This window comes from Tyto alba, unplaced genomic scaffold (genome assembly GCF_018691265.1).
Source record: "Tyto alba isolate M040663 unplaced genomic scaffold, T.alba_DEE_v4.0 Super-Scaffold_22, whole genome shotgun sequence".
NCBI lineage: Eukaryota > Metazoa > Chordata > Aves > Strigiformes > Tytonidae > Tyto > Tyto alba.
In genome coordinates this window covers 7,499,239-7,512,708 of record NW_024881296.1, presented here as the reverse complement: position 1 = coordinate 7,512,708, position 13,470 = coordinate 7,499,239, and the positions used below count along the sequence as shown (strand labels likewise).

The 13,470-nt window shown below is 36.1% G+C and overlaps 1 protein-coding gene across 3 annotated transcripts in view; it reads right to left on the bottom strand.

Annotated features, from left to right (window-relative positions):
* MAP3K21 (mitogen-activated protein kinase kinase kinase 21) overlaps positions 1 to 13,470 on the bottom strand; it is a 41,322-nt gene that overhangs the window by 17,505 nt on the left and 10,347 nt on the right. For all 3 annotated transcript variants that reach the window (XM_042796104.1, XM_042796102.1, XM_042796105.1), the window contains exon 2: positions 3,779 to 3,959. In XM_042796104.1, the coding sequence (XP_042652038.1) occupies positions 3,779 to 3,959 (181 nt within the window). The remainder of the gene's footprint in view (positions 1 to 3,778; positions 3,960 to 13,470) is intronic.

The window sequence follows — 13,470 nt, the reverse complement described above, 5'->3', positions numbered from 1 at the left end:
CTTTCTCTCCAGGTGTGTGAAGAAACTACCTGCAAGTTTTGCAGGACTGGACTGAACTCTCCTACATGAGGAAAAATCCATGCAGCATGTGTACCCCTTCCTTTACTGTGCACCTCTTGGTACCAGAAATACCATCTCAACTACATGAGATGTGACAGGGAGAAGAATGCACGCTAGTTAAGTTTTTCTATCACTTTCTCCTTAATAAGTCATTCAGCATTGTACAAGACCTTACAACATCACTTAAATAATAAAACCAATAAACTACACAATATCGGCACAAATATTAGCAGTGTTTTGTTTATCTATACTCTGTTTATCAAAGAAGTTTTGTCTATCATAAAATCTTGGAAAATTAATAAGTTTATAGTGCTATCAGTTAATCAAAAGCTGAGGAATACAGTCTATTCCCCCCCAAAAATTAAAATAGAATAAAAAAGTCTTGGGCTTCTTAATTTCCTCCTGATTTTTTCGAGTCTAATCTCTGCACTCGCTTGTATACTCAAGGATAAAATAACGAATTCCAATTTCATTTTAAATCAGTGGTATGTCTGACAATAATGAGTACAACACTTCCTACAGTACATCTTATGCATGATGGAGGAATTCTACTGAACTACATCTCGTCTGTGTGCTTACAGAAAGTGTAAAAATGTCATACTCTCTCAGCAAGCATAGTGTTCTTAAAGAATTCCCTCGTTCAGACTATTCTATACATATTTTAGCATGAACTCTGAAGCAGAACAATGTAACTAAGAAGAAATAACCTTTTATAAAAAGTTTTGTCACACTGTTAGCTTTAGTTATATTTACAATTCAAGCCTTTAATCCTAAATCATTCTCAACAGTGCCAAGGAGGTGGTTGTAAAATTTTAAATGACCAACACAGTAATAGCCTGAAAGCATGTCTTTTAATGAAAGCAGTCTTAACATCAAGTCCTAAGAGCCTGCACTGTGGGGGGAAAACTGTGGGGAAAAACACAAGAGACATGGCTAGTCCTGCCACGTTGGAGCTTTCGGGAGGTACTACTCTATCATTATCTAGGACAAGAACTACTTGCTAACTCTCTCAACTACAGAAGTAGCTACTTTGTGTATTAAATTTCACCAGTCCATGTGCAGTTGTCCTATGCATACAGTCAGAGCTTCTAAGAAATAGCTTTTAAAGAAAGAGCAAAAGCCATGTCCTTTTCCATCTTCAGCAAAAGGTCAAAAATACAGGCCTAATATGCTTCAATTATATATTTTTAAAGCATGAAAACTAATACACTTTCAAAAAGATGTCCTTTTAAGTATTTTCATTATTAAAAAATTATTCTCCTGCCATCAAATGTGATTTGAACCTTCCTGTATCTAATTTCAGCAATAACTTGCTGTTTTTACATACTGTAAAAGCTGATAAAAATTAAGGTAATTAAAGTTCATTTTACCCTATCTTCTAAAGCAGAGGTTACCAAGTGTTGCTACATGAATCACTTCAAAATTATATGAATGTCCCAGGCAAAAGCAACCGGTAATTCTGCTGCACAGTAAGTGCCTCCTAGCTTTGCCAAGAGCTTGTACAATGGAAGCATGCATTACCGTAAAGACCACTGCTGAAGTACACCATCAGCACTTGGAAATCTGTGGGCATATTTGCACTTTCAGGCTCCATGCACAAAACCAAGACATTGTGTAGTGATCGATAGAAGGGTAGGGCTGAAAGAACAGAATTCTTGTTTGGGAATTTGGAAGCATATGCCAAAGAATAATAAATGCAGTAGTATAATGCTGGTTTGGGAAGCAAGAGGATACACATTCAGGGCCTGGAAAGCACCAGTCCTGCTGTCTAGGGTGACACCTGAGAACATGCAGCCTGAAGGGCTCTGCATGAAAATACTCCCACATTTCCGAGCACTGCCTGATTCCTGAAGACTAGCAGCAAGTGTGAGTGTAATTGAGCAGCCTCGACTGCTTTTTTTAAAAAAAAAAATAATAATAGGTCTGCAGATATCTTTTGGAGACTCAGTACTTAGTATGTATAACGCAAGTTTAGAACTTTTATGAAATATACTGTTTTCTTGTCTTAGAGAGGCCCATACTTAAATTTGTAACCTGAATGCTGCTTAAAATAAAACCCACTCCTATAATCAGGGTATTCTTTATTTGCTTTTCTTTTAAAGAAAGAGTAAAGATAAGCAACAGAATAGATCAAGATGCAGTAAGCAGAAAAATCTTTAGAAGCCAAGAAGGCCTAAACTATACTGTACAACACAGCCTTTTCTACTTAAAAACCTCTCCTGGTAGACGTCCATCATTGAGCTAAATACTTACATTTTTACAAGAGAGGCGTGCAGGAGAGAAGGCGAAGAAGAGAAATATTGTAGGTTCCAAAAATGTAAACTAATGTTGCAGCAGAATATAAATTAATTGCACCAAAGCATACCCCCTCAGATACCTAAAATCACAGCAACAAGACTGGACAGGACCTGTAATTAAGCATGGAATACAGCTGATTAGGGAAACGCCTACACCCAACCTCCACCCCGCAAAAGAAAAAAAAATTAAAGAAAAAAGGAAAAAAGAATGGAAAAAAAGAATGAAGCCAAAGATGTTTCTCAGCTGGCCATCGACTCAGACTGATGTAAACAAAATGCTGAAAATTGGTTCCAGACACAAGACAAACGGGTGTCACAAAACAGTAGTGCAGATATAGAATCATCCTGAGAATACCAAAAGTATTACTTCATGATGTAGAATATCAGGCATCTAAGCAAAATAGGACCCTATTTAAGAATTATACAACACAGAACATGCATAAGAAGGCATGAGAAAACAGATTAAAGTCCTCCCTTCCTTCCCCAAATAGCTATCTTGGATCCTTCAGAGAGAAAACATTTCAAAAATAAAGGAAATGTAGACTTCTTAGGGTGAGGCACAGAAGCTTTTAGAGCCTATTGTGCAATCACTACTTTTCCCCACAGAAAACAGAACAGAACTAAATTAAAGCTAAATAACCTTTCTACAATACATGTATCTCACACTACACCACTCAAAAATAGCATCAGTATTGAGAGCCATATTATGTATATGATCCACAATCATGTCTTTAACAAGAAATTAACAAGTTTAACATAGGAAGTTCCCCACCTTTCAAATTATAGAGTAAGTTAAAACAATTTTGTGCTGAATACACTATCCTCACTCCAGCTACTGGTAGCAAAATCTCTATAAATGTGAAAACTTAGATCTGATGTTCACTTTTACATACGATGACATTCTAGATTCCTAAAAATAGCACTAATTTAAGTTAACACTTGACAAAGTTCTGGTTTGCCTCTTATTTTTATTTATCAGAAATATAAGGTAATAGCTGGCTGGTCCCATTTCTTTATGCAGAACGAGACTTTTCAGACATGTTATAGAGATAACAATATGAGATCAATCATACGTTAGTGTATCAAGAACATATGGCTGTTTAGATTAAGACTCTAGATAAAGTACTTAGGGATATTAACCAATAGATATTTTAAAGGCTTCTCTCAATGAGATCTTGCTTTCTTTAAAAAAATAAAAAAGTTTTTCTGTTATTTTCCCTCTCCCTCCACCAATTTGTAAGTCATGAATTGTAAGATCTATGAAATAGATGATGAGAAATCAGTATGTTTCTTAGAACAGCTATGCTTGCCATATGTTGAGACAATAACCTAGGAAGCCACTAAAAAAAAAATCAAATAAAAATTCATTAAAAAACCTCAACATAATTTTACTAAGCACGGTCTTCAGCAGACAAACTTACCTCCAAATATCACTTCCTTTAGAAAACATGGAGGACTTGATAACTTCTGGAGCCATCCATGCGTAAGTCCCTGCTGCACTCATTTTGGTTGTTCTGTGCCACTCTCTAGCCAGACCAAAGTCTGTAATCTTCAGAGTTTTATTACAAATGTCATCATGTTCCATCTTCTCTAGCAACAAAACTGCAAAAGATTTAGTTTGTAAATTCATGTAATGGGAATCAAATCAAAATATCCAATCCTGTTACTAATTTCACATACAACTTGTACTGCACGGATAATTGTATACTTTAAATGTTGCGAAAATACTGCAATTTTTATAAACATGAAAAAGGTTTTTGATAATTCTAAGTATTCTAAGCTATAAAAGAAAGGAACACCTACAGTGTCATGAGTTCTTTATGCAACTGTGTGAGTAGATACTACACTAGCACAAGAGATGCAAAGTAAAGCACGTAAGTTTAAGAAAGCCCAGAATCCTAACATCCCACAGATGATGACAGGCTGTGAAAAAGGTATTCACCTTGGAATGAGATTCTGAAGCAATAAAAATAGCAGTAGAACAGAAATGAATTTGAAGAATTCTTATGAAAGACTTAGAAAACAAAGTGGGACACATTATGTCACTGTATAAAATCCATCCTTAATATTGTACCCAATCCTGGCCCCTACTCATCTCAGAAAGTACATAACAGAACTGAAAGAGGCACACAGAAGGACAAAACCAGGGAGACCAAAACAGCATATTCGCAGCTACAAGGAATGGTTAATAGACAAGGAGTCTTCCCCGGGAAAAGAAACATCTGAGAGCAGAATCTATAATAAAACTTATGGAATGAAGAAAGCTGTAGGTAACCATTGTTCACCATTTCTCAACACAAGAAACAGGCATCATTGAACAAAATTAGCAGATAAGAATCAAACACGTGGCAGTTGTTCATACAACACACAGGTAGGTGAACTTTGGAATTCTTGGCATCATGTGTGAATACTACTATTTAACATAGATTTAAAAAGCACCTACAAAAATTAATGGAAAATTACTTCGTAAAGAGTATGTAAAAAAAATGGGTTTAAGTTCAAGAAATCCCTGGGCCTCAAATCAGTACAAGTTGGGAGACTGTATACCAGGGGAGTTAGCTTGCCTTGGGAGTCCCCAGCTGGCAACAGGACACTGGACTTGGATCAAATCCGTACTATGTTATATCCACTGCACTGTCATGAATGTTAAAGAGTAAATTATCTTTTTTTTGCTGTTCCATCCTACAGTGTATATTCAATGTCTCACTTGTTTGTAACAACAGTATTGGCAGAGTTGTAATACACTTTCACAAAATTGTGTTAAAAGAGAACTGGGTTATTGTATTAATGCTCACAAGGAGAAAGATAACAGATGCAAAGGAATAATTATTAACACACCGTAGTTTTAATTCACTTTTCAGTTCCTCTGTCACTGTCTGTGGTAGCAACTGTTAGCTTTAACTTTCTGTTAAAATGACCTCCTGGGACAAAGATCAAAGGTTAAACTACAAATAAAAAGAATCATAAACACATGTGTTACCCAACCATATGTATGGCAAAACCCAGTACTGGGAACCCATTAATAAAAAAGCAGATAAAGAATTACCTTCCCTTGCAGAGGAAAAACTAATGACCTTGCATTTGCAATTACAATAAATCATTTTTACTGGTACAGATTAATTACACTCTTACAAATATTTCAAAAATGACATAAAATCCAGATGAAGAAAAGAGAAGCCACATTCTCTTTACAGTAAGCTTCTTAACAGAGCAGAAGAAACGAAGGCCAAACTGGTACAGATAAACCAAGAGCTCATCAGTCAGCACCACCAGAACAAGTTAAATTCATGCAAGAGTTTTTATACTTTTATACTTGAATCAAAGACCTATTGTTTGCTATTCCATTTCAAACATGTTCAGCAGAATTCCTGACATTCCTTGTCAGTCAATGTGACTGAAACCAAAAACAGTCAGTCTTGCAAAAGGTAATAACTGGAATGTGACCAAGTTTCATCCTACAAAGGGACAATGTTTCTTAGCAGTTCAAACTTCCCTTTCCAGCCCGTAGCCAGGAAAACAGCAATACTATACACAGATTACGTAGCAGCTGGGTAGTAAAAATGCTCAGCATAGCTGAGCAGTGCTCCGTAAGTGCTTCCCTCGCAGTAGCCTAGCAACCTTTACTAGAGCATCCTTCCGCCACTGCCACAGATTCCCAGCCCCTGCTGGCTGCTAACCTGTGAGGAATCAGTTTACAATCTCACGCTTACCCTGTTCACTCAGCCCCCACTTGTTTCTTTTTCAAATCCTGTAAATTGCTTTTTCAGGCTCCAATACACCTGCAGTGTTAAGTTGGGTAAGAACCAGTTTAGCACTTTTTGGTTTACCTTAACATTTTTCAAACTTTTTATTTTCCACAAAGAGCAAAGTTCACATTTACATTAGCGCTATCATTCTGACAAACACAGCCTGAAACGTCTAGAATTACAAAGCCCATTTGAAAATAAATTCAAACCTAGCAAAAAACCCGAGAATTAGATTAGGTATGCAGAAGTGCAGGAAAATTCTATGTCCACCTCGTTTAGTTTGACATAAGCAAAATCAGAGATTATGACTTTCTGAATGATTCAAAAAAATCTAAGAGAAGAAGACTAAGTTGGATGTGAGAAGAATACTTGTTGCAAACTATCATAAAACTTCATCTTGGACTGTTATTTACACATTCCATGTGCTACAGCCCGAAATAAACATTTGACTAAATATTTTAAGGTGGTTTGTGTTTCCTACCAGTTACACCACTTTCAACTCAATTCTCAACTTAACTCAACACACCTCCTTTTATGACTCTACCTTTCTGAAGTAAGATCAAGGGGAAAGTAAATTTATTAACATCATAGCAGCAGAGGTTGGGGTGCCATATACTGGGCACTCTTTAAATATAATAGACAGCACATGCCCAGAACTATTTACAGCTGCGGAATAAAGAGATGTTATTGCATGTTATTTTCAATAATGTCATGAAATATAAATCAATAGGTTGAAGGTAAAAGCCAAAAAATTCCTTAGGTCTGAGAGAAAAATGAAAAAATACAAATGCTGTGTTGTTAAGTGGTATAAAAACTGTTAGATTGGATTTTGCACATTGCCTAAAAATAAAAGAAACTTTTGACAAAGCAGAAAGAGTACATGAAAATTCTAATAGCAATTCTAGCAAAGATACTGCTATTTAACCATAGAGAGGAAAAAACCTTACATTCTTGTCTAATGTAACTAGAAAGAGCATGGAAATCCAAGTATTACTCATCCTAGGTCACTTAAGGAAGCAGCTCATGGAATGATGAAATAATTTAGGTTGGAACAGACCTCAGGATTTCAAACCCCTCCCTCAGAGAAGGACTAACGTTGTAAAAACTGTAAATCTACCATCAAACATTTTTATGAATCTGTAAAGTTATGGCACTATGACAGAATAAAAGTAAACACTATCTATATTCAAAACAACTGTACTGTAGTCACTCAACTACAGACATAAATTTAACTTAAATGTCATTTTATAGTAGACTTTAGAGAAAATTAAAGACAGTAATTAGGGACATCAAGGCATAGAAAAAGCAGCAGAATTATAGAAGAGTTACATTACAAATACTCATGTCAGAGTAATCCCAATTTGTCCTCATAGGTGGTTTCTTATAAAGGGATAAAGTAGCAGACTTGAGCAGATGTGATTACTTTTTAGGAAGTTTAATGTTACAGACAGATTAAGGATTCATCAAAGAATTCTATACAGTAGTTATATGAAAGAAAATTTTAAGAGACAAGTTATCAGGATTAAAAGGAATCATCACTAGGAAGCATGTTTGCTTCACATGCCAATTTGCAATCAGAGTAAAAAATACAAGGTGTGTTTCAAGAACTGACAGCAAAGTCAGAAGATACTGCCCACTCTGAAGAAAATCAGATCATCATACTAGAAAATATGCAAAGTTGGAAGGGATTGATAATAAAACCTACATCTATAAAGCAAAGGTGAAGGAAGAAGTGGCTGGCTATTCTGGCTAACAGGAAGAAAACCAAAACAGCAGCTACACATAATTGCACAACTAGCTCATGCAATCCTAAAAGGCACCAAAAAGGTTTCTTTTAGTAGAAACATGAAAGTATCAATAGAAGTGTACAAAGCATAAGACCAGAGATGAAATATTAGAACTGTGTGTGTTCAACAACAGGAACTTAAATTGGAGCAAATGCAGAAAATTGAAATAGAATACTTAGGAACCTGTAAGGTCTTTTATTTAGATAATTCAGAAGAGCTTGTCCTTTTTGCTAGGCTAAACAAATGTTGAGAACAGTTACAAGAACAAAAGTTATCCATATAGATAAACAGGATGCAGACCTACAGCACTAGTGCTCTTATTGACAAAATATTTTCCTAGGTGCCCTGGCTGATCCATCTTACTGGCATACTCGTGAATAAACTCAGTTCTAGATCTAGACCTACTGGGGTGGGTAAAGAATCATATCAGATTTCAGGATATTGCCTCTTTTCTCCCATCCCCCTTTTGGCTCTCCTCTGCAGCGTACGGCAGAGTTTACTCCTCATAAAAGTCACAAGATCTAACATACACGCCTGTGAAACCTACTCATTCCCGAAATAGCAATGCCATTAATCTTTCTTGCTTTCTCTCTGCATTATCATAGTTACAGCTGGAGTATTTTTCTACTAATCTTATAGCACACTACAAGTATTTCGTGGTGTAACAATATGAAGACAAGGTGTTCTGCATACTTAGAAAAACTAAAGTCTATCACACAGTTGCCCAGGTCTGCAACAGAACTGGACCTGCTGAGCCAGCCACTACTTCCCAAGTCCATGTTCCTCTAATTAAAACAGAACCAGTAATATATCTCTGTTCCCATGCAAGCTGTTCTCAGTCAGGAAACACAGAGAATTTAGGCTTAAAAATGAGGTAGAAGTCCCACTAAAATCCCACCCAAAGGCTCCCAGTCTCCCCGCTTTCCTGTCTGCTTCCTTTCCCACAGCCCCATCTCCAAAAACTCTCCCCTCTGGCAGGAACACTTGCTTTGAGCTACTGAGAGCAAAAGGTAAGAGATCAACTGCAACAGCTCAGGTGAGAGATGCATAAAGTGGCAGGCCAGGTGTGGCCAGGTTTGGGTAAGAGCTGCCTTCTCTGCTCGATTTTCTTTTCTTGTGAGCTTAGGTTGAAATTTTATTAGGGGAAAAAAAAAAAAAAAAAAAAAAAAAAAAAGCTGTAACCGGTCAAGAAATAATAGAAAAGAGCACATTTAGACAAATAAGATTTCTGGATTGTGTGCCTGCTCTACCAGATTAAGACATGTCCAGAACTATAGTCCTGAAAGCACTAGGGGTAAGCTGAAATTCTAGAGAAGAACTGAAAGAATTTGTTTAAATTGCAAGTGCTTTGTTTAAAGCATAATTTTAAACAAAAGGCTCACATTCTTGCCTCAGCTTCTCTCTTTTTTAGTTCTTAAAATTCATATAGTTTAAGAAACAGTATTTGCAGAAGCTTCTACAGACCTTTTAGCTGGCAGCTTACCCAGGAAACCTCCACCTAACACTAAGCTCTTCAGTGCTGCTCTTCTAATGCAGGTTATTTCCTACAGTCTTAGTTGATGGGAGTTTTTTGCTAAATACATATAGTTTATGTGTCTCTAACCTTATCTATTTCAAAGTCCCCATTTAACACAACATCCCACTTTACATGTTTCTTGAAATCCAAATACTTTATGCAGTTAAAATCAGTTTTATTTCATAATGCATTCTAGAACTTTCAGGTGACCATTCAAACCAATTGAGTAAACAAGGTATTCTGAAAGAAGCCAAGTCAAAGCAGTGAACACCTTTTTAGTAGCTTAGATGTACTGGAATCAATTTTTTAATGCTTAAAACTAAACAATATCATTCTTAAGTACTCAAGCCCTTTCTACCCCTCCTATCCTCTTTGTAACTTCTACTATACCCTCTATTTATTCTCTATTTTGTTACTATTAAAGAAAAAATGTTAGGCAACCATGTTTTCACAAGTTAGCTATTTGCCACCAACTGCTTCTTGCCACCTTATCTACAGTTTGCTAAATAGCTGACTAGCATGTTTCTTGCAAATATAAAGCCATTTAATAGCATAGCTATTTAAGTTACTATGACTATAGCTAAGACTGCCTACATGCCCACTACAATTACCACCACTGATAAAGTCATTCTTAGAGAATACCATACAGAAATGAAAGATGTTATACCATATACCTCTACTTGCAAATAGAGATCACCCAGATAATGCTGCTAATGTCATCTGTTCCCTGGCCCCTGCCTCCCCAGTCACTTCCCCTCTCTGACTGTTTGTAAGTGAATCTGGCTCTTGTTAATTCACTAAATCAGCGGTCAACAAATTCAGGGCAACCTTGTATCTTTACCTGAGAAATAATGGGCACAAAAAAAAAATACTTATTAAACGTTGCATATTCAGTTAACAGAACAAGTACCTTGTCATGAGACGTACCTCCATTATTTGGAGCTGTTGTTTGGTTCTGGTCATAATTAGAAATTAAAAGTTCAACACTGCTTATAGAAGCTATGTGCAGTTTTTAAACCACAAATTAACTATCACAGTGAAAACTTTAACTGATCAGGACATCTTCAATACATGTAAAAGATACACTTGCCTATACAGCACTGCTGCTTAAATACCTTGCTTTTCTCCTATGGGTTCTCAGGATAACAACTGTTACCTTCATCTCTGTAATCTGACAGATGCTGTCTACAATCATCTCACTAGATTAAGTTTAGAGCTCACCATCAGCAAGGGAATTTCATCCTTTAAACATTGATTACATATGCAAGAGGAATTTCTCTACTATTTACTATAGGGAGACTTTGCTCCATTATTTACTTCCCTTTACAGCAAGCACACAACCACTTCTTAATTTTCACACTAAATTGAAAGGAACTCAACAACTGCTTGTTCCTAAATGTATCTGTCTAAAAACTTCTAGCTTTAAAAAAAAAAAAAAAAAAGTAAAAAATAATCCTACTTCACAGGAGCCAACATATATTAAAAAAAAATCCCGAGCAAAGTGTTCCCAACTGGAAAGCCAAAACAAGACAAGACTTGACAGAAAAAGACCTTGACAGCACAAATTGACAAATCCACACCAATCCCATACGAAAAACACACCCCATAGCGGGACATGTGGCACAAGAAAAATCACCAAAGCATAAGAATGACAGCGAGTCACCGGGCCATCTGGAGGAGATGAAGGGAAAAGAGGAGAAAGAAAGAGGGATGAGAGATTTCAACAGCTTCAACACACCTTGCATCACCATTTTTTGCTTCCCCTTCGCTTCTTTAATAACCATTACGAAAGCAACTGGGCAAATGGAAACTTGAGAGAAAGAAGCAGTTTTAACAAGTTTCTGGCACAGGCTGCAGATGCTGCAAGTTACTTTACTGCCTGCCATTTGTGCTTCACTTGCTGTTCAGAAAGTTCTGTAATGCAAAACAGAAATTTCTATTGTGCCATAAGAGGAAGTACCAGAGGTAACAAGCGTTTATAATTAGACATTCAAATAATAATCATTCAAACAGTAATTTCTGAAAATGCAGAATTTGGATATTGCAACAGCAAAAAAATTAAAAGCAGATTGCACACTAAACATTCTTAAATTCTCTGTTTAATAAAATATTAGGCTTAGTTCTCCTATTTTAATAGTACATTTAAGAAAAGTTACTTCATTACAGCAATTCCTCCATAGTTTTACAATGACATGGAAATCAGTCAACACTGAAACTTAGCTTTAAAACTCAAAACACTCAGTTATGTATCATCTAGCAACAACTTCCCTACTTATCTGAAACAGCAATTACTTTCTTTTAAGGTGTTTCTTCTTCGCTTGCTATTAGTTTATAAAAGGCAGCTATGCAATAAAAGCAGTGACCAAAATGCAGGTAGATTAGAAGGAAATGTTAAGAACAACTAGTAATAATAGTTAGGTGGTGAATCAGTCATTCCTGACTACGATAATCTTGTAGTTTCAAATTCTACAGAACAAAGCGGCTGTGTATTCATTCCTTAAAGAACACTACCTTTGTTATAAAAGAGTGATTTATTTATATATCTTAAGGAATTTCTTCCTATTCCTAAGGAAAAAAAAATGCAAGGCAAGCTAAAGCTATTATATTCAAATTGCAAAGGGAGTCTTAGCCAATATATAATGCATTAGGTACAGTTTCCTCCAACAGAAACTTCCAGAAAATGTATTAATTGCCACTGTAACTCCAAAGTCAACACCTGGCCATTCTCTTCAGAACTAAAGAAAACAACATACGCCATACAACATACAGCATTCACCAGGGCAACACATCTGAGGTTTATAATCTCAAAAATGGCATGCAGTGGCAAGAACTGACAGAGGTTACCTTTCTTCAGAACTAACAAGTTAGCTTATCTATCATTAGTCAAATCCCTTTTTCAAGATTTAAAAAACAAGATTATTTCATTCAACTTTGTTTTAGATTTATAGTTAATTTTTTGAAGTAAACAGAACATGACTTGATACAATTTTTTATTTCAAACTAATCAGGAGAATACATGGTTTCTGAAAACACACAAGTATTTACATAGTTGACATACTTTTCCTGATTGTAACACATTACACTCGACAATTACACACTTCCTTGTTGCTTTATTTTTTGTGATCTATATCAAGGAGCATTTGATGTGTTGAAATTAGAATATTTAATGCACAAGAAAATCACTTCAAAATCAAAGGAAGCTTAGAAAAGTTTTATATAGATACATACATAAAAAATGAAAAACACATTCTACCTTTAAAGGTGACTTACTAACCAAACTGAAGCATAAGGGTGTAGGCTGATGTCACAACCGAGACCGTAAGAGTTTGCTATCACTAAAGTACTTAACCTCCTCTCCAGTTGTAGCCCTCCATCCTCACAGCTTCCCCCCCGCACTGAATCTAGCAACTGGGTAGTCTTGGGAGACTCAACTAGCCAGACAGCAGAAAGTTAAGCCTGCAAATAGGCCAGCTTAAGAGTGGTTTCCTGATGGATTCCTCAGCTGATTTAACCCAGACCTCCTGACTGTGCAGGCAGAGATGACTAGATTCCACTGACATGTGGAAGAAGGGAGAACCTGTGCCTAGAGATGGGTGGGGAAGCCTCTTCACCCAGCTAGCTGATAAATGAAGCCACACATCACCTGCTGTACTGAGAAGTCAAGCAAGATTTCAAAATTAATAGATCTAACTCTTTTACATCTAGTTTTAGTCAGAGATTTAAAGATAGAATCCAGCTTTGCTATTTCTTTCCATTATAACATCATATTTGATGAAATTTACTATTGAAAAGGACCAGCTGAATAAACTGAAGACAAAAAAAATTCCTCTGTGCCTTGAAGATGCCTACTGGTATGAATCCAAACTCTGGTTCTAGATGCTTAGTCAAGTTTAGTCCTTGAGTTCCCTTAGAACCTCATCAGTTAACATGAAACTCCTTTAATATAATTTCTATGAGCAATTTTACTAGGCTACACTCCATAAAGAATTCTGACTTTGGTTGTCAGCTTCTTTTATCAGAATATTTGAAAGAGTATTAAAGAGTGCTTTAAAGCAATTTTTGCC